The sequence below is a fragment of the Eublepharis macularius genome, chromosome 7 (assembly GCF_028583425.1).
Source record: "Eublepharis macularius isolate TG4126 chromosome 7, MPM_Emac_v1.0, whole genome shotgun sequence".
In the NCBI taxonomy this organism is placed as follows: domain Eukaryota; kingdom Metazoa; phylum Chordata; class Lepidosauria; order Squamata; family Eublepharidae; genus Eublepharis; species Eublepharis macularius.
In genome coordinates this window covers 49860675-49883378 of record NC_072796.1, presented here as the reverse complement: position 1 = coordinate 49883378, position 22704 = coordinate 49860675, and the positions used below count along the sequence as shown (strand labels likewise).

Here is a 22704-nt window from a genome sequence, read left to right as displayed (position 1 = left end):
GGAGACAGAAAAGCATTTGAAAATAACTGCAGTTGTGCACCTCTGAGACAGTGCAGGATATAAATCAAATAAGTAAATTACACATGTGATGTAGCAATTCTTTTCTCCACTATATAAACAAGCAGACTACATTTATTTATTAGAATGTGTCTTATAAGAATTACTTACTCTTACCAAATGGCAGATTATTTGCTTCCATTAACATAAGAGCTGATTCTGTTCAGTGAAGAGATTTTCAGCCTTGGTTCAAAGCCTTGCTTAGCAGTGATTCACTACATAATGCCTTGGCCAAGAACTTGGGTTCTGCTATCCATATGGAAAATGCATGTTTAAAACACCTTATTTTTAAAATATGATATAAATGATTAAATAATAACTTCAATGTTCTGGACAAACTGAGAAAGTGCAAGGGAGAACATGATGCTCTTTTAGATGTGAAGATTCTATTGTACTTCTCTAATACTGCCATAAATTGAGGCCTACCATTTAGAAGTGAAGAGCTACTGTCCTATTCTGAACTTAGAAAACTGAGGAGAAATTATGGTTTGTCTGTATCTAAATATGCATGAGCTTGTAGGCACACATATACTTATGCCCTCAGTTTGGTAGAAATTTCTACTAAAGTCTAAAATTCTCCAAATACACTTCTTCCCCATTTTGCAATGAAAGAACAAAAGCAAATAATTGAAGGTGTGCATAACTGATTGGTTTATTTTTTAAAAAAATCATTGTAACTGATAAACAGTGTGTGACTGTCCTCAAAATATACCATACATTCAACAGAGATGCATTTAAATTTACTAACATCTAAACTGCAGTGATAACAACACAGATTTCTTTTACACATTAAAAATTGTAACTTTACAAAGGATGCATTCTCTAGCCACTGAGGTGCCCTTTAGATGTTCTAGCAACACAGGAGCCACTTATCCAAGGCCAGCTCTTCATGGCTGGGAGAACATTTAAACAGGCAGGGACTGCATGGGGTCTTTCCTGATGAATCAACACTTCACGGGGATGCCAACTCTGTGAGAAAGGCCCCAACAGTCAGGGGTTATTTAAACATTCAGTTGTACAAGAAAGGGTAAGAAACTGCCCACCTGACTTTGCAAACATCTAAAGGGCACCTTAGATAGCGGTGATCTCACTGGAGTTGAATGATGTTGGTCAAGATGTGGTCAATGGCATATGTCTTTAAGGAGGTATTTGATTCCTCTACATATCTTGCATTGTAAAATTGAATAAGTCACAGCCCCACGGCCCATCTTCTTAAATGCCACACACAAAATGTATCTTTCGTCACAAATCTACTGTTTTTTCATCTGGTATCTGCAGTTCTGTGAAGGAAATGTATCCATAGAGCTTGCATTCTGGGGCATCAACAGCATATAACAACCTGTACACAACATTCCAAAAGAAAGAAGAGAAAGGGTAGGAGGGAATACTATTAATTTTGCCTTGAATAATACTTTTTTTAGAGTCATCAGAGATATGCACTTCCACAGGCTAAGCAAACACACACGAACACACACACACGCAAGCTTAATTTCCCATCCCCGCTTTTAAGAACAATGTGGGGAGGCCATCTCATAAAAAAATTAAGCCCAGCATTGCAAGTTATTATAAGAAATATTGTAGAAATACAATCCTCATTGCAGCAGCATACCAGGGAAACAGAATCATGGTGGAAACTTAAAATTTAGAAGACAAATGCCCAGATGTTCCTACAGCCAGAACATTTGTGAAAAGGAGAGCTACGGAACATTCATATTCTGCCATGCCGCACAACATCAGCTTGGTAAGGTCACTTCAGGCATAAGGAAATAAGCACAGGAGCCAACCAAGAGTACAAAGTCAAAAGTCAACCATAATGCATCATACCAAGCTCTCAATAAAGCAGCTTTCCTGAGATTTGGTTTATTTGCCAGTAACAGGCAGGGACAGAACCACTACTTGCCGCTGCAGTGGGAGAGAAGGCCTGTCTTTAAGACAGGCTGATCACCTGTTTACCAAGCTGCCATACAGGCAAAATTTGTCCCTTAGACATGGAGGATTTCACTTGTAGAAGAGGAAGCCCAGCCAGAGCACAGTTTTCCTGTACTTGACAGATGAAACATTTGGAAAGCAGATGTATTAAGTGCAAAAGGCAAATAATTCCTTCAAAACAGAACAAAAACTCCTGATAGGTTTTCATTGCATTGCGGCAATGAAATTTTTCTGTCTCTTTGGCAGAGAGAGGAATTTGGCACAGCCAAATGCATCAAGCAGGGAAGAGGTCCAGCTGGGACAGTTCTGTTTTTTGTAAATCAGAATTGCTGGTGCACAAAGCAAAATATCCTTTGGACCAGTTAAAAGCAACCATTTAACAGTTATCTATTGCTGACCTAAATTGCTATCCTGTAACAGAATTTCTATGACAGTGAAAAATATACATTTCTAGCCTACCACAGATTTCTTTAAGAAGATGGAACAGCTTCTGAAGTGGAACACGACTGCACAGTCACCTCAAATCTCACAAGGTCAAAGCAAGCTCCTCTTGGCAACTGGCCAAAGAGCTCCAAAATGAAACACTTCAGGCTTTTCAGTTTTTGAGTTTTCAAGTCCAAATTTGCAGGAAAATATATGCAGAAGTCTGAAATTGACAAGCATGCTTTATACATACACACCCTCCCTGTTCCCTTTAGGCACCACATGCAAATCATATGCAGTTCCCTGCTGCTTTTTCACTCTCACCTCCTCAAGGATTGCTCAGTTCTCCCTCAAATTAGGCAACGTTAAAGGGCACAGATATGCAGTTATGTCATTTTCCTCTCTAGTAATTGACTACTGCAAAGATTTTGTTCACAGAACACAAAATGGCCTGATTTGGCATTAAGTAAGAGAAATGTCAAGCTTTAGCTTTCTTTTTAGGAAAAAAAGAGGCCTGCTGTACACACGGACTCCTCAGAATGGCTGCCTTCTATTCTTCTCTACTTTCTCTTTCTCAGAACAGAGAAGAAAAACGGACAGTTTTCCCTAGTTTAAGATGCACTTATAACAACAGTGATGCCTCCATATTATGAAACATTTCACTGTGCCTATACTGAGGAGTTGTAGATATAACTTCACTGTTTTTGAGCTGATATAAATATATTGGCACAAGGAGTGTATAAAAGGCCTAAGCTACAAATTGTGTTTCTTTCCCGCTTCATCACTTTCACACAGTTCCTGTAATAAACTCTTCTTTTAGCAATGCTGCTATCTGCTAGGCATTTCTCCCTCAACCCTCTAATGACAGCCGCTGTTTCTGAAACAAGACTACTACCAAGTGTTTGATGTTTTCCTTCCCTAATTCTTTACATCACCAAGTTAATGAATAATTTGTACTTTCCATTTCACCTCGCACCACAACTAACTTCTGTGAATTATGTCGTCCTCACACTGGTCCTGCAGTGTACATGTATATGTGCTTATCAACATAGTTACACCCGATAAAATAGCTCCAGTCCCTCCCCACCCCAGCCATCTTTGATCAACTACACCCACCATTTTTAAAACCAATTTTGCATGTGCACTTTTGATTAATACATTTCCTTTAACAGTTGTATCCTAAATACTTAACAGATATTCCAAAAGTACTATCCATATACATATTTTATATAAATAGATAAAAGTTTCAGACAAAATAGTCTCTGATTCTTATGGCTAAACTTTTCTTTTTTAAATAGCACTGAAAACACTAATATCCAGCCTTTGCGAGTATGCTTGTGCGCATACGTAACATGCACACACATTTAGATATAAGTGAATAAGACTCATAGTTATGTACATACATACAAAAAAGGACACTGGAGCCGCAACGAGGAAAGTCCATTCCAATGGGCATGCATCCCAAGGAACGTCAATCATTAGGAATAATGCCAAAGAGGATACCCTTTCCATGTCCAAAGAGGATATCCTTTCCATATAAGATTCTTCTATTTCATCCCATCAGAAATGCAGTATTTAAGAGTTGATGCTACGAGGCTGGTTTCAAACACTGCTGACTTATAGCTGCCTCCATCTTGTGCTTTAAAGTGCCTTTGTACTGGCTGGGTGTGTTGGATGTGAAGCTGGCTTCTGGGGGTAGCAGCTGAAGAAGTAAACCTGCATCAGGATGGCCATATCCACAAAGACCTGGAGAAGTCCACAAATGGAGAACTGGAAAGGAGCTTGGTTGAGAAGGAAGTACACGGTCTTGAAAGTGTCACCGCTGGTCCACATCAGCACCATCTTTACACTGAAAGGAAGGGAAAGAAAAGCATTTTGTTAAAAGGGAAGAAGTGGAAAATAAATAAAAACTGATTATTTTCAGAAAACTAAAAATAAATTAACCTGTGTAACAAAAGAACCATTGTACTGTGATTATCCAGTCTAATTAATAACAATGCCTTGGGGGAGGGGGGGGAGAGCTCATCACAAACCTCTATGATCTCCTGATGTATACTGACACTCCTGACACAAGCCAACATGCCAGTTATGCTTCTAGACCCAGTTGTTGCTTGCTGTCCCTTCCCATTGCACAATGGCTGTTAATTCCTGATCCCTATGCCTTGCTGTCCCAATCCTGGATAGTTAAGCTGTGTTGGTCTGCAATAAATAGGACTGAAACACTCTGAAGATCTGGTTGGTCTGTAAGGTACCACTGGACTCAAATCCTGCTGTCCTAACCCCGATTGCCTGCTGGTAGAGGTGTGAAAGGCATCTTTATGGTTTGCCTTCAGAAAGGCATGGTATGATCAAATAATTTTAAGTCAAGTTTTCTGGTTCAACCACCACCATGATTTATATTGGTTTGCTGCTGGTACCAAGCCACCAGGAGAATCAGCTCATGCATACATAGAAACAAATAAGAAAGGTGTCTCTGTCTGAGCAAGTTACAATTCATTTAAGTGTGGTGCAATCTTCTTTATATCGCTTATTGCTTTTAAAGCTTCCTTGTGATCTCTAGAGTACAATATTATTCTGGTTTTCTTCCAAATTTATGTGTGAGAATAGTAAACAGAGTCCAAGACAGAAGTTATAATATAAAAGCAAACAGATGCTTTCATTAGAATATTCTCTATCATGAGAGAAAGAGCTCACAGTAAAAGCTTTGGAGTTCATTGTAATAGCCTAAAAAGATATTATGCAATATGTATGGAGAGGCTATAATTGAAAGCAGTAAGCACTTTGGATTATACTCTGAATTAATGTATGTGACAAAGTAAGGCCTAGGCCCAGCAATTATCTAACTGGAACAAGAAAAAAGCAGAGATGGAAGCTAAACATAACTAGTTTATACTCTGGTCAGCAAAGAGACGTGCAAAGCAGCACAATTCTAAGCATGGTTACTAAGCAGAAAAAAGACACTAAGTTCTATGGGCCTTAATCCTTTGTAACATTCCTCACAACCATGGTTGAAGCCGATTGTAAAAATATTGATACATATTTAGTCATATGCTTCCAAAGGCTTCCAAAGGCACATAAAACTTTAGCAGAGGGGGCAGCGGTTTCTGATTCCCACCTCCCAGTACAGACCCCCCCCTTTGCCCTGCTGCTGTTTCTGAGGGTCTACAGACCCCCAGAAACAAATTATAGTGAACTGAAATGAGAAAGCCCTATTCCACAAAGTCCACAGATGGTTGGACACCACTGATAACAGTTGTGAATTGACATTGTACAAGCCTGATCATTGAGGTCACACTGAATAATTTTCTGCAACATATACGCAGGTGAGGAAAATGCTGAAATCCCTGAATTTAAGTTTTTTTTAAGTATGTACGTTTATCTCTCTATTGCAACCAAGGATAGTGATCAAAAGTGACAGAAGGTGCATATACATTTCTGGCTAAGGAAAGCCTGCTGTTCTGCATTTACCAAGTGTTTTCCAACATTCTTGATAATTTGAAACTCTTGCTCATAGCTGAATCCTGTACATATGTTCAAGCTTCATGCATGTGTCAGAGCATGCGTCAGACTGAGAGAACACAGTTTAACATCACTTCTGATTAGGGTCCCCAACATGGTGCCCATGGGCACCATGGCAGCCATTAACTCTTTTCTTGGTGCCAACCTAGTGTTTTTAGAAAGTGGGAGTGGCAAAGTGGGGCTTTTGCCCTGCAATGCTTCTGATTGGTCACTGAAGAACTGACTTCCTGTGTAGAATAAAATAACATTGTTTCAGTTAAAGCTGCCACTAGTGTTGCTTTAATTCTCTCTCACACTCTTTCCCAGTGTATTTTTTAGAAGTATTCCTCATGTACTCTGCACTTGGGTTTTCTGGGTGGGGTGGGGTGTCTCTGTCTCCTACAGTGGCCATTTTGTGGTTAGTGTCATTTCTTATGGTGGCCATTTTGTGATTGCATCCACCACCCTATGTCAGAATTCCAGTGGTGCCCACAGGCTCAAAAAGGCTGTGGACTCCTGCTCTTGACAGAGCAGTCTCTAAACTAAAAATGAATTCATTTTAAAAATAATTGTCTGTATCCAAGCTCACAGTTCTGAAGACTTAAGGACACTTTTAAGTTTTCTTAAAATTTCATGATTTCATCTGATTCTTCCTTCCCACAAGCTGCAGGTCACAGAGTCACCTGAAATTCTGTTCTTAGCTCTCAGAAACAGCGTAGAGGACAAAGCAGAAGTGGGAACTGGCTGAAATCACAACACCCCTCTTAAGAAAACGTAAGTTTCTTTACATCTCAGACTGCGTGAGTGGATACGTGCCAGTAACAGTTGACAGCATTTGGGTAAAACAAACTATGTATCTCCTGCCCCTGACACTAGACTTCTGCCACAAAGACATTGCAAAACTTATAAATGGATACTAGTTTTTTTATAAATAAAAAAAACAGCAAAAAAACCCTGTTGAATAACTAGAGTACTTCTCCTTATAGACCAATTGGTCTCTTCAAATGTTTTTTTAAAATGTTGCATATAGTCCTTCCTCAGCCATGTTGCAAAAAAGAATAAACAAAGGTTGCTAGATATTTTTCTAAATGCTACATTTTTACAGCTAACATGCTCAGTTTGTTCTTCCTCATTTATCAATCGTTTGTGTTTCAAAGTCCATTTCAAAAGGGGAAAAAAGAAAACAAAAACAGTTACGACAGCCCCAATTTAATAAAGTGCCTCTTGGCCAGAGGGCAAGGGGGAAATGGGCTGCCTCTTCCAAAGCACAGAAGCTTATCTGCTACAGTTAATGACACTGGAAATTTCTGCTTCACATGTGCTCCCATTTACAAAATTATTGTCTCTTGACTGCACTACCTTCAGCTCTCCTTCAGAATAACAGAACTTTCTACATATATCAAGGAAAGCCAGGACAAGCTTCACTTCCACAAGGTTCCCTCGCACCCCCTTCAACCATTTCAAAATTGTATACAGGAGAAAGAGGAGAAGTCTTCTTTGTGATGAATAAAGCATTGCCTTCTGTGAAGTCCATCAGCTGCTCAGAATTAATCTTATTTTTAGGAGATGAAACCCTTAGAAAGACAGGAAGCTAGAAGGAGAACACAATCTGCCGGGAAGGAAGGAAGCAAATTCATGGCCAGATAAGGAGGATTTCAGTACGCAAAGGTTATTTTTCCCATTTTGAGCAGCTGTTCTGCAGGAACAATTTCCCTCTCTGTTCAGGAAAAAGGGAAGAAATATACAACAACATAATTGTTGCATGAAAGATACAGAAGGCATTTTAACAAGCAGGAAATATGCTAATGAGACACTGTGATTCTAGCCAAAGACCTCAGTTAACTTCAAAAGATCGTATCTACAATTTCTAAAAGTTGCACCTTCGACCAAACATCTGCCCCCCTGGGTAGTGTGCATAAAACATAACAAGGCTGTACTGATGGTAAATTTCAACTGATAAATTTTTGTCATGATCCAAGTTAAAAAACAAACAAACAACATTTCAATGTTGCACGGTAGAAGCTTCGTGATTCTATAGATTCTGCAAGAGGCGCACATGTTGTACAATCTGGAAGTCACAGAATGTCAAGATTTGTTTTAAAAAATTAGAAGAGTCTCATGGTACATTAAAGACTAGCACATGTATTGTAGCATGAGTTTTCATGAGGCTAAATCCACTTTATCAGATGCATGTGGGCCTATGCCTCCAAAAGCTTATGCTACAATAAATTTGATCATTTTTAAGGTGTCACATGGCACATGTCAATACCAGAGGAAGTCACTGACTCTTGGAAGTTGCCAATATTTGGAACTGTACAAAGGCCAGCATTCACACTGTACAGAATGACAGCCTTATCAAAGATGGAAAAATTCAAGCTGAAACACCAAGCAAATTTTGTGTGGCAGATTACTTAAATCCCATAACATTTACACAACAACCAAAGTATTCTCAATATATATATATAAATCCTAAAATTGTGAGGGCATTTTCCTACAGAATCCAGGTTTTCAATTAAATAAATATATTTTGCAGCAGATCTCCAGTGGGCACACATGGCCCAGATATTTCAGGTCATTTAAGGAGCCATCAATTAGGAAACTGTTAACAGCTTCATAGCTGCCAGGAAAACAAATCAAGTGTGCTAGATAGGGATCGGAAGTGTGGTGAACCACGCTGCCACACGGCTGGTTAACTAGCATGAGGGGCAAGAGGAACATAAGAGGCTTGCAACAACACATATGCCAGAGGGAACGAAGGAAGCAGGAGCTGTTCCAAAAAAGATGTTATTGCCAGTGGCTCAAGCAACAAAAATAGCACTTCCCAGCAATGTAATTCACTACCATGGTTTCCAGTGACAACACGCCTCCCTAATGCAAGTGCCTTTCTTATAGCTGAGCTTTTCAAATTGCTAGTTTAACAATGGTATGCAAATGCAATGTTCCAGTTATGCAACGCATAACACTGCATTTACCGCAAACAAGGATTCTCCAGCAGTAATTACATGTAAATTGAAAATATGACAAGATGAATGTTTTGGATGCTATGGCAATTGGTGCTCAGGGAAAAAAACCTTCTCACTTCAGATCAGACTTTTCCCTAAGTATTTTGGAAAGACAGTAAAAGATATCCACGGTACTTGAATACTGGTAAGAACACCATATTAGCCAAGGAAACATATTTTCTGTCTTATACTTTGCACATTTTTACATGAAAAGTGGGAGAATGAAGTGTAACTGACATTACGAGTGACTTTTACACCTGAGAGATACCTAAAGGATGCTTTAACATGCCAGGATTTTCTAGATCTAACCAAGATATAATAGATACTCATTCAAGTCCTCTACAGAGATCTTGTGCAGGGGGGAGTTGATAAATTCACAATCGTGGAAGGAAATCTAGACATCTAGATTCTGCCTTCAAGAAAATACTTTTGCATTGCTATCATTTTCCCAAGCATTCAACACATTTCAGCTTTTTCCCAATAAGTGTGTGTGTGTGTGTGTATCATGCACACACCCCTTCTGCAAGCATTCCTACTACAATAATTATAATCTGCAGACTCTTTGACAACCAGTTGATTCAGAATGCAATAGTAAGACTGCAGGCAAAAGCAGGACATTGGGAATAAGTCTTGTCCATTCTGAAAGACTTTATCTGGCTCCCTATTAGTTTCCAGGAATAATTCAAAGTGCTGGTTCTCACCTCTGAATCCTTACAACACAAAGAATCTTGGCGTGGGGGGTTCAGGGCATAGTCTTCTTCACTGGAGCACCCCAGTTTATCACATTTCCTTTCAACATTTTACTGACTTCTGCCCCCTACTCAGATGTGCCTTTCGTTTTTAAGTGATAAAAATTGTGGAGATTCTCATATTTATGCTGCCATAACAAAAGACACTACAGCTGCAAAAGTTCTCTGAACACATAGATAACTAAAAGGCAAAGGAGCTCCTCTGGGTCAGGTTTGTGAGCCTAGAATATAAATAAAATGGCTTTACCCTCAATTGAATGCTTGTTGCCATGGGACAAAGACAAAATTGTTTCTACAGTACAAGCCATGGAAATATGGGTTTATAAACAGTACTTCCAATCACCCCATCCCCAATAGACAAGCCTGCCTTTCTCCTCAGGTGGGTTGTTACGCCACTGTGTGATATAGCAAACTGTGCAAAATGTTCATTTTTGTAGTCCCTGTTCTAAACATTTTCTGACTTATAAAACTCCCAGTGGAAATTTCCCTTTTATTAGTCTCATCTGTCTGTGGACAAACTGCTTGTGCTACTTTGCCCTTTTCCAAAATAAGAATTTGTTTCACCTTCCATTCTTTGAACTTTCACATTACTTATAACTTGAATGTTTCTGGTTTTTCCGGATATTTGTTGCAGGTTCACTCTCCATCTCGAGTAAAAAATACACCAACATTCAGAAACAGAGAAAGGCAAAAAGACAGTCAAGAATTACACAATGATGTCCTTTCTTAAATTCCAGAGTGGTTTGCCCACATATACCAGTACACAAATAATTTTTAAAAACTGGCTATGTTACTTCTCTGATGTAATTACATCCTTGCCATGAACCACAAAGACTAGTGCTAATTTTATTCCCTGTACAGACACAAGATGTCAAAAATATAAAAAGGTTTTTCTCAGTATGTGAACAATGTGGTATGAATTTGCAACAACCTTGTGCTCTAAGAGTAGTTTGCTGCATCTGTAAGTAAAATAAACAAAGGAAAATAAGGAAAAACACTGTTTCTATACAGGTATATATACCCAGATTTCATTACCTGGAAAGTGGAGCTTTTATACTACTGACTTATAAAACCATATCCTTTTGATACTCATTGTCCAAAAAGAAAAAAAATGCTAATACAGCACTTCAGAGTTTTTTGTACACAGATATGTAATTATCTAAGCATGAAATAAAATGTTCCTGTGGAAAATTCAAGTTCACCAGTTTACTCATAGTTACATTAATAAATAAATCTTAAGAACATTTTCCTAGAAATAAGCCCTAAAGAATAAAATGGGACTTACTTCTGAGTAGACCAGCCTAGGATTGCTTCCAGAGTTTATTTAATTGGAAATCTCCTTCCATATGCACCTAATACAACTTCTATCCATATACCGTCTAGGTCTTAGAGCCAATAGGCTGTTCGATCAAAAAAAAAAAAACCAGCAATATAACTAAAAAGTTACTGCTGTTCAATATTCATTAAAAAAACCAGCATTTAATTGCAGCACCTATATATTTACACACATCTAATGTTATATTAAAATCCAGGACTATTAACAGAATCATTACATAATAGAAGAATGAACAGGCTTTTTATTCATATGAGGATCCAAAAATTTTCTTCTCAGATTTGAATAAATTATACAAAAAAAGAAGAAATGCTCTATAGTTTCTACCAAATTATCACAAATACAAACTCTAGATCCCCGTTCTTGGCCTATAAATTGTCCCTGTAAGACAGTAAGCAGAAGTGAATTCATTCTAGCAAGAAAAAAAATCCCTGATAACATGGTACCATGACACTATAGAATATGGTAACTGGCATTGATTAAAATATGAATATCCAAAATACATGGGTGAACATACATGCCACTTCCCTTCCTGGAGACCTGGCCATTCTTCCACCAAAAGGTGGCTACTAACCAAGCTAGAAGCACCAGGTCTTCCCTGAGACCAGCAGACAGTCACGATTCAAATCGAGCGGGTTCAGCTTATCTGTGAGCAGGTGAATCTATCCAGGTTTAAAAGAATCTAATATTGACAGTGAAATTAGTGATTCCTTGCTCTGTAGATTAACTGCAAGCCAATATTTAATAACTGTTAACCAGGCTATGACAGAAATTGTCTTCTGCTTAGTTTCCATTAGCAAGGAGGTTGAGGCAATACATCTAGGACATGCTAAAATCGATCTAAGAAAATCTGTCTGGATTATATCTGGGCACATGCCGAGACTACCATTCCACACCAGAATAACATACAAAACCAGTGAGGTTATTTTTGCCCCAAATGCATCCAGAGCTGCAAGGACGTATTGAGCACCTGTGGTGAAAAAAACAATTCCTCAAAATTGCAACTGTACTCTTGACTTTCATAAATATCTCTTTAGCGTGCAAAGTGTAAAAGAGTGAACATTGGAATATAACTCCCAGATATTTATAAGACTGAAATTCTTCCATAATGTGACCTGAGATATTCCAGCATAATAATTTCGGCCTACAAGATCTAGAAAAACTAAAGCCCTGGATTTTTCTAAATTAATTATCAAGTGTTCATCAGCACAACATTGAATGAAGATCTCAATTGATCATCGCAATGAGCCGTGTCATCTGCATAAAGCATGACTGGAATCAAATGAGTCCCTAGCTGGGTGTGTGTGTGTGTGTGTGTGTGCGCGCGCATGCGTGTGTGTGCGCGCGTGCAAAATCAGCATATTCAGTCTAGGGGCTAAATGTAATGTTAATGTAAAGATTAAACAGATTAACAGTAATGTTAATGTAAAGATTAAACAGTCTTGTCTTACACCCCTCCTGACTTCTATGGGAGCAAATAAGCAGCCATTTACACCGTTACACTCATAGATCCAGAGGAGTTAGCTGTGTTAGTCTGTAGTAGCAAAATCAAAAAGAGTCCAGTAGCACCTTTAAGACTATCCAACTTTATTGTAGCATAAGCTTTCGAGAATCACACACTCAGACTCTAATCTGAGTATCAGAATAAAGATGACTAATCAAAAAGAGTAACCTAACTGTTATACTTGTCCTGCACAGCTTCTCCCAGAGCCTATCCCAAAGAACCATATCAAATGCAGATTTTAGGTTAAAAAAAAAGGTCAGTTAAAGGAAATAAGAGTGCTTTGGGATCTCCTTCACTGGAAGTCACAAAGCCAGATGAAGGCAAGTTCTGGTGTGACTGAGGCAGTAGGAGGGCAGCTAGGTTCCCACGGGGAAGATCAAAGGACCTTCCGCGAAAGAAATAGACAATTGACTAACATATTGAAATTTAAAGTGCACTGTGCAAAATACAATATTCAATCACTATTTATCAATTAAACTCCAACAAAGTGCAAGGTGCTATTTCATCAATAAATACAGTAATAAATAGGCAATATTATATTCTGACAAAAAGTTTCCCAAGATCCAATCCAAGACGTTCACATCCAAAATCACTTATACAGTCCATTATTGTAAGACGAAGGTTGTACTTCACCAAGAATATTAATTTTCCACTTCCACTGTATTCAAAGACTGTTGGCTAAATGTGCTTACAATATTTACAGCGGCTCCAGAAAAACAGTAGGTCTGTAAGTAAATGCTTGTGTTCTGCGATATTAACCTTGCTTCTCTTTCTATTTCGGAGGAAAAGTCCAATGTTCTGTGAGTGATCCAAAGGAATCACACAAGAGGAGCCTCCTGGAAACAGCTTGCCCCGTCTATAATTGCAGTCCAAACCATTCAAAGGCAGTCCAAAAACATTCAACAGGCTGCTAGCTAATTTCCTGTTTCGAGGTGATCTTTTTCACGAGTGTGTCACAGTAACAAGAAATTTCAACTCTTCAGTTGTACTTTCTCTCCAGGTCTCATGCTTGGTCAATTACCAAGGACATGGCTAGGGTGTATTGTCTATTTCTTCCGCGGAATGTCCTTGATCTTTTCTGGTAAAGACAGTCAGGTCTCTCGGATTCCAATACAAGTAAGATGCTCCTACTAGATTCCAATCCCCAGGTTACGCTTATAAGTGCCAAATTTTTGGCAGCAGCCTTCAGGATTTGCAAAGAATATGTAAAGATGTGATACAAACAATTTTCACGCTAATGTATCCTATTTTACTTCTTCGGGAATAATTTAGATTTTGTTTTTATAATAGAATCTGAACACTGCTATGATTACGGTTGTACTTTTGTCTGTTTTGTGTTGGTTACGAACTGCAAATAAATTCTGACTGACTGACTGATCTTTCCCGGTGGCAATATTCCGCAGTTCCCCTCTTTTGATTTTTAGGTTCCCGCAGGGGGCAGAAGACCCTGTGCCTCTTGTTTCTCACTGCTGTGGCAAGTGGGAGAAAAAGGTTTTTAAAAATTACTGTTGACTGGCAGCATTACATCAATTCCAATGAGCCCATAAGGAAGGTTGTGCTGACAAAGATGAATGTTCACAGGTTAAATTAACATAAGGAGCAAATCCATGTGCAACTACCATATCCTATGCAATATGCAGCATACAATCTATACAAATTGATCAGTAGGACTTCTGGATTTCCAGATTTCTCTACAAACTGATCAGTGTGGTTGGACTTCTGGAATCTACATGATGTGACAATGCAACATCCTAGACATAGAATCCTGGATTTTCAAGGAGTCACCTCTACTTTTTTTTATTCTCACTATCATATTGGATCTGCAGCTCTGTATTTTTCAAGCATAGCTTACATAGATTTCAAGTCTGTATTTTGTTTTAAATCCTACTTTTGCAAGTTTATTTAACATATTTGTCATCTGTTTATTTGACAAAGCAGCTCTAATATCTGACATTCTTAATTTAGGAGCTCCCCCCCCCATTCATATTTGCATTTAGGGTGGTTTTAAGGTAGCAGCTATGATAACATTACCATTATAAAAGATAAACTAAGGGAGAGGAAAATGAAATCCAAGACACAATTGGCAATTTAATTGCAATAAAGAATTAGGATTGGCATATTGACCTCAATGCAATTCCAAGTCTCCAAGTACCATTTTTGCTAACAGGATTCAGTTTGAAGCACAGGCAGTTTACAGACTTTTCCAATCAGATGTGTTCATTTTGCACATGAAAATGTGGACTTTCGGAATAAGCTGGTATTAGTGCCTCTTCAGAAGCTGAGAGAGTAAATGTTGGTCAGCCACTGGTTCTAAATTTAAAACTCATTCCAGCATGCCTATGTGCACAACCTCTGTAAGGAATGTCTTATGTCATTTTGTAGCAATCTCTGTGACATTACTGCAGCACTGACAACCTCAAGAAGCAGCAGTATGTGCAGCCCTCATCTATATAAAAAAACTAGTTTACTAGAATTGGGAAGGAAAAGCTCCAGTGGCTATTTTGAGAACTTCGGCATGAAGCAGAAACTATATCCCTGAGTGAATGGATAACGTAATCCAAATGGTTTGTTGCAGCCAACCATGTAGGGGGCAGAGAAGAACACTCTTCAATAACAAGATACAATGAGGTTTCACAGAAAGAGGATCCAGAATGAACTCTATGTTGCATGCTTAAAACACGTACAGAATCATCTTGGAATGTGCCAATCATAGCTCAACTTTTGAAAAAAAGGAAGAGCCACATCATATAACAAAAGCCTGTGTATCCCGGATCTTAAGTGTACAAGGGCATCTCTCTATAGTGCTCAAAGTAAGAGGGAAAAGGTAAATGGTCCTTAACTAAATGTGCACATGCATATCCTTGATCCCTCCTCAATTTTAGACACTCTCATTGATCCTCAGAAACCACACGCTTGACTGTGTTCCTACAGAATGGGTATATTCATATCGAAAAGGTCAGGAAAGCTCCCACTCTCCTGGCTTTCCACAAACTAAGTAAAACCGAATGATTCAAGATGGCTTTTTACTCAGATAGGAGTAAACGGCATTCCCAATCCTATGTGCATCGATTCTGTGCTCACAAGCCAGTAATCATTGCTCAGAAGGTGGTACTGACTCCTGCTCTGCCCAGGGCCAGTGTGCTTATGCCAGTTCCCCACTACACGTTAACCTCACTGTGCCTAAAGTTGGGTGTAGAGGGCTATGGTTTGGGAAGATTTCTAACACTATTAGTAGAAGTCTCGTTCTAATAGCTTCTCTGGTGGTGTTCGAAACTGCACGATCATATGAGAATTGCTTCTCATGAGCAGCTAATCAAAAAGAAAGCCACCCACATGATCTGCATTTCCAGCAGCAACCATGCTGCAAGGAAAACGTGTGAAGCAGGCTGTAACGTTACAGAAGAGCTAATAATACATTTTTTTTACTATTTGTTTTGTGGACTGGTTCATACGTAAGGGGCTGGCTTCTCACATAGGGCACCTCTGCTGGGGCACATGCCAGTGGAGGTGGTGGTTGTGTGACACAGTGCTTCCACACGGGCAATATTTATGCAGGTTGCAAGTCTTCTATGACGGAATTCACTTTTTTCAATGAACTGGCATCAAGCAAATCTTGGCAGTCTACAGATTTTCTACATGGAGGTTCTGATTTACACCATTATGACTCCACACAATTGCATGAAGGACTACTGTTGTTTTGTGAACTGGACTCTTAACAGAGTACATCATAACAACATTGCTAGGCAATTGTACACACAAACAAACACCCATATTTTTCCTTTCTTGTTTCTTTTTAAACTCATAGGGGCAACTCACAAAACCAAGCCCAATAATGTTCTATGTCTATTCTGGAATTCTACAAACAACTTAATGAGAGATTATTAGGGCTTCAGGGGATAATTCTTGCAGGCTGAGGTTAATAACAGAATCCACTAGTATTAATATAAATTTCTATAATATTTTTTCCTGCAATCCCCTCTGGAAAATATGAATTTATAGTAGTAATAAAATATTTAAACCCCTCATTCAATTTAGCTGAGATCATGTCAGTGATTTATATCTTTGTCTTATTAAACTAGCTCTATGATTTGCCCGTGCTATTTAAATATTAGGAGGATTTCAATTACTGCAGTTACTATGGAAGCCAACCCCCTCTATTTTGTAAATACAAATATGCATTAAAGATCTCCTAGTGTAGCTTTAATACTCCCTATGGCCTGAACCAATGATCTTAAAATACAATAGTTTTGTATGAGTACCAGTGAAAATCTCATTAAGAGAAGTTAATTTTCACATTTTAATCGCAAACTTCAGCCCAAGAAAGCTTTTTGCACATTAAGAAAACACCAGAGATATTTATGACTCACAGGGCAGCTCTCTTTGCTTTTTATGTTCTTCCATGACTGTCATTGAAAGTGAGCCGTTTCCCATTAAGCACTGCTTTTGAGCTACCAAGAGCCCTGGGTAACTCTAAATCTAATATAAGCTGCAGGAGTAGCTGCTTAGTAATACAATGCATGTACAACTACAAAATGTCCAGTACGGCTGCAGGCCTGAGTTTTTCCCCTGCATAGGTTGAAAAAACCTATGCATGGCAAAACCTCCAGTTCTTGGCATTGCCAACTGGTAGATGAGTGAAAACATAGCCTCGTCCTTCATGAAAGCAGTAGACCCAAACTCCCTGGTGTAGTCTTTCCCTCACAGAAAGGCAGCCTTAGGAAGATGCCCCGTAGAGTCATCATTGCAGCCTAGTACACACTGCATCCTCTTTCCTCCAGTGTTGCCAAAGGTGCTAGACTTAAGAGCAAGTCAGGCCCCCAGTTTCCAGGCTCAGTGAGCATGGGGAGGGCTGCAAAAGTAGACAATACCATCTAACAAGGAGGGTAGCTAAAACTATTAAGTCCAGAATTTAAAATTACCTGACTGCACTACTGGCTTCCTCCTCAGACCTCTGGAGAGAGGAGTACTAGTCCTGTCCTTTGCAAGCCATACAGTAAGAAGGCAATCCTTCCTTCTTTCTCCGTACCCCTAGAGGGGCATTTAATGGGAGCTCCTGCTGGCCATTACAGCTGGCATCACTAGAAAAAAACAAGATAAGAGTTGGAGAGATTTGAAGTATTTAGACTCTGCGCTCTCAATTAATCAATCCTCACTGTGGGTGGCGGCAAAAGGTTTTGGAGAACTGGAACTCTTATCCTCACTACCATTGGATTGACGGGCTCTTGACGAGCGATATTTGTGGATCCCAGTCAATATGCCAGGTGCTAAAAAACATAAGCAAGAACAGACAGGTCCCTGCGCCAAGCATTTACAATCTAATAGTTAATGGCGGGGGAGACATACATATGTGCAAGACTAGAATGCTGCCATTGTCCTTGATATAAAATTAAAATTAAAAACCCTAAAACAGAATCACAGCAAGCCAAATGCTGCAGTTTTGCCAGGTAACAATGAATGTTTTAGCCAAAACCAGGAAGCAAAATCTTCTTTAAGTCATGTAATTTAAACCACATGATTCTTAATTTGATAAATCTAATTTAATAAACTGTTACAATGAGACAGGGCAAACAAGATCTGTGATAGAAAGTTTCAAATCTGGACATTTGGATTAAGTGGCAGCTTTCTCCAGCCATCAGTATTAGGCACTTCTTAATAGCTGGGACTGCTCAGTTAGAAAAAAAAGTTTTCAGGGATTAAGAGGTGATATTGTAGAGCTATTATTGCCAAAGTAGGAATTACATTTCTTTCGCCCTTGCCATGGTTTCCAGTCAAATTGATTTTGTAAGTTTTACTAGCATTTTTGCTGAGACAGACTAACCTATATAGGCATTTGCATCAGGAAAATAGTACAAGTGAGAAAAGGTTAAATACCTTTTCCATGGACCTGATCCCAATTGGAGGGGGGGGGGGGCTCTGAGAATACCATTCACTTAAAAAGCCAGTGGCGTAGAATGGTTAGAAAATTAGACTATGTGCTTCAAATCTGCCATGCTCACTGGGTGACCTTGAACCACTCACTCTCTCTCAGTTAAACTTTCCTTACAGATTTGTAGCGAAGATGAAAAGGGAGGAAGAGGAGCCTATATATGCTGCCCTGAGCTCATGGGAAAATGAGCAGGATAAAAATCTAGTATCTAAATAAAGGGGGAGATCCTGATGACAGATTTCCCATGGCACATGTGGTTTTGTCCACATGGTGAACAGAAATAAAAAGCCTTCTCAGGAAGCAGTTCTACAGTAATACTAGATCCTGTATAAACCCCAGTGAAATTAATTCAGGTCAGTTTTGCACTTAGTATTTCATAAAATGAAAAAGGTAAGTTTTAAATAGCCACAGTAGTATTCCAGGCTAGTGATGAAAGAACTGAAAGAACAGAGCTATAGTGCAGAAGAACTTTCAAAAGCATACATCATCTCTTCCTGCTGAAAAGCAGTACCCATCTCTTCCCAGAAATATGATTGCAAAAAATATAAGGATTCCTACTGAAAGCTTGTGGCATTCACTCCTCTCTCAGAACATAATTTTCTAGTAGAAAGCTGAAGAAAACTATTCTAAAATGGTTGACATTTTCCATTTTTCTCCCATTTTGTGCTGACCGGATAAACAACAAAAGCAGACGATTTCAGCCATCCGATTTCCCTGCAAGTACTGCCAAGAAGCATTAAAAGCTCTCTTCTCCATGACTCATCGGAGTCTGCCTGTGTACCTAATTCATAACCATGATCCATTCATCAGCACCACTATGGCATTTAGTGATTAAGTGGGTCTTTTTTCTAATTCCTCTTTAGAAGAACAGGCCTGAAGTGATGAAAAAAAGAATAAATGGAAAGTTCCTCAGCTTGCATTAACCTTTGTAGTACATAAGATTTAACTTTTTAAGCACCAGATAAAGTATTTCTCAATGGACCCATTTCTGCACTCAAGTCCTCTAATATAAATTAACAGTAATCTCAACATGTCAGAAGAGTCTACATAGTGATAGAAGAGACAGCCAAAACACAAATGACTTCGTACTCACACAAGAAGTCTCATTTCAGCATAAGAAATAGTGTGTGGTTTTAAATAGAGTTCTTTAGTTTTTTAACAGGGAGAAAATTTGATCCAGCCAAAATAGATCCAAGAGAAATGCACACAGTAATCTCTTTAAATACCAAATTATATCAGCAAATGGCAGCTGTTTTTTATCAATGTCACATTTTTTTCTTCTTCTATATAAATTTGTAGTAGTAGTAGTAGTAGTAGTAGTAGTAGAGTTTATTGTTTGTGGCCAAAGGCTGTTACAATCCAGACATATAAAACAGTCTAACATATATAAAAGAGTTGTATAAACAAATCAGCAATTAAACATATGTACAGATATTGAGAGATTAAAATGATCTAGGCAGAGAATACCAATCAAATAAAAGCATTACTATCACAGTAAACAGCTCTAGCCCGAATTTTCTTGGCTGCTAAAGCAAAAAGAAAGACTCTATAAGAAAGGAAATGCAAGAAGATCAGACAGGAGAAAAAGTAACTTCTCAGAGTCTGAAGAGGAGTTAGACCCATTAAAAACTGTGCTAGGACTTTAGTCCTTGGCTCTATGTAGAGTGAACAGAATAAGAGGCAGTGTGTTAGATACTCTACAACATGAGCATCATACTATATAAATTTATACTAGAATAAATGTGTGTTAGTCTTAAATGTGCCACAAGACTCTTGTTTATTTTATCACCACAGTTTGGACCCATACATGTAAGATAACTGAGAAGAAATCCTTTAACATAGTTGGTAGGAGAATGCAGCAAAAAAAAAAAAGGTTTAACTTGTCTCTGGGTATCAAGAATGCCATAAATATTTGCCATATTATTCCCTATGGAGGAAATTATCCAGGGGGCTGGGGGGCGCATTTTTCAAGCAAACTCCACTAAATTTGCAGGAAACCTAGTCCTGCTAGTCCATTAAAGACCCTTCAAGTTTCAAGAAGATTCTATGGACCCCTGAACAAGGTGTCTCCAGCCACTCTCCACTGTTTCCTATGGGGGAAAACATTCCAGGGAAAATAAACCTTAAGCAAATGGGGCTCCTAGTCAAAAGCCAGGCCTAATGCATGTCCCAATGCAAGCCGAGCCATTAAAGCCCAACAGAACGAAACTGAAAGAAGATAATCCCACAAGAACCAAACTGAAGCAAGGGAACAAACATCAGTTCAAAGAATTCCACCAGTACAATGTCAAGCCAGAGAAACCCACCTGAAACAATATCAAACCAGAGAATCCCACCAGAACCAAACTGAAGCAAGGGACACTGTAACAAATAAATAAACAGCAAGCAAGCCTAAATTCTCCCTAGAAGCTAAAAAGGTAAAACTGAGCGTTGTAATGTGTAAAAGCAGCCTCTAGGGGACAGATTTCCGCTTTGCATGTTCTTCGGTTTTGGCCCTTCAGGGCTCTTGTAGCAAACTGGTGGCTGCTGATCTTCTTGACTGAGAGGCTGACTACAAATGCAGGCTGAGCCCAAGTAAGAGCTGAATAAAAACATCTTATTTCTATATAAAGCTGGTACGTCATGGTGTTCAAGATACAACACTGAGGCTATCATACTTCAGTCACATCATGAAAAGACAAGACTCACTGGGAAAGACAATAGTTCTAGGAAAGGTGGAAGGCAGTAGAAAAAGAGGAAGACCCAAAATGAGATGGCTTGACTTAATAAAGGAAGCAACATCCATCAGTTTGCAAAATCTGAGCAAGGCTGTTAATGATAGGCTGTAAGGGTGTGCAACAAGAAAATTTCTGTTTCTATTACTAGTTTGTTCCAGGTGGGCCAATGCTGACTTGGAACGGATGCATTTGGTTTTTTCGTTTTCATGACTTTTGGTCTATTGCGCACATGTTGGCCATGCATACGCAAATGCATGCTGTTCTTTTCGGGGGGTGGGGAAACGAGGCTCTGGGAAGCTGTTTTTGCACTTTACCAAAAACAGAATCAACCATTAGTTCCCCTCCTAGTCTAAACCATTGATCTACTGAGTTTTTCCTCAAGCATAACAACACACAAGATAAGGGACCCACAAAAGGTGAGTGTTGGTCGATGGTGCAGCGGGGTGCTCTCAAGCAGGAGAGCGCTCGAACCAGTGCAGTGCAGTAGCATTAAAAACAATCCTGCTTCATGTTCCCCTTTTTCTTTTTCTATAGTGCCAATAACTTATTACTTTTGCATTCTGCAGTTGCTTGTTGCTGCTATCTTTCCTTATGCTTTGTAGTTTTGTTCCCTCAATGAGGGGCAAATCCAAATCCTTCTTTTTGATACTCAGCATTCCTCTGCAAAATGGGGTGTTCTCACTGACAATCTTCTCCATAACCCAAGTGCAGGCGGGCAGGGAAATGATTGCTTGAATCCACCCCCCCACACACACACGCACAAACTCCCTGTCCAAACAGACCTATGTTTCCCCCATAAGTTTTCCTTTTGCTGTAGGGACACGCAGGATTGTTTCTGAAAGGATAGACATAAGTACACATTTGCCATTTGAGTCAGAAAATGAGAGAGCCCTGAAAGATTAAGGAAGCAATCCTAAACAGGTCTATTGATATGTAAGTCCTATGTTTTTCAATAGTGCTTATTCCCAGGGAAAGCCTTTCAAATTACAGCCTAGGACTGAAGTTTCCCTTCCAAATGTTTCCAAGAGTGATGGGGGGGGGGTCTCCCCTTGTGAGGATCTGATTGGCAGGGAGGAAGAAAATGCCATTTCCTAGGTAGGACAGGGTGGAGCTGAGAGATGCACTCACACACATTGGTTTCATTCCCCCTTCCCGGCAACAGAGTTAATAAATAGCATAAGGTCTCTCTCCCCTTGGGATCTGATTGGTGAGCTGTTCAGGAAAACAAGCTGCTGCCCTGCAAGGTGAGTCCAGTGCCTGCCTGCTGCTGGAAGGTATAAAATGAAACACACAACTTTTTGGTGGGAGGAACTCGTTACAATTTAGTTTCTCAGATTTGGTTCAGAATTCCAGAAGCCACTTTAATGAGCTGAACCAGCAATTTTTGTTTGTATTTTCAGCTCAGTTCTTTTCTGTTATGCACACCCCTAATAGGCTGTTTTGGAGGTCTTTCATTCATATGGTTGACATAAGTCAGAAATGACTTGATTTCACACAACACAGACGCAAGCAAGCAAGCAACTGCTTAAGCAACTCCTCCCCCCAAAATACACAAGTAAATAAACA

At 39.1% G+C, this 22704-nt stretch overlaps 1 protein-coding gene across 4 annotated transcripts in view; it reads right to left on the bottom strand.

Moving 5' to 3' along the window:
* Positions 1–684: 684 nt before the first annotated feature.
* The window catches only part of SLC66A2 (solute carrier family 66 member 2), a 77396-nt gene continuing 55376 nt past the window's right edge, over positions 685–22704 (bottom strand). For 3 of the 4 annotated variants that reach the window (XM_054985718.1, XM_054985720.1, XM_054985721.1), the window contains one exon: positions 685–4258. In XM_054985718.1, the coding sequence (XP_054841693.1) occupies positions 4051–4258 (208 nt within the window). In that variant the 3' untranslated portion in view covers positions 685–4050. The remainder of the gene's footprint in view (positions 4259–22704) is intronic. The other variant, XR_008597458.1, reaches the window with a different exon arrangement.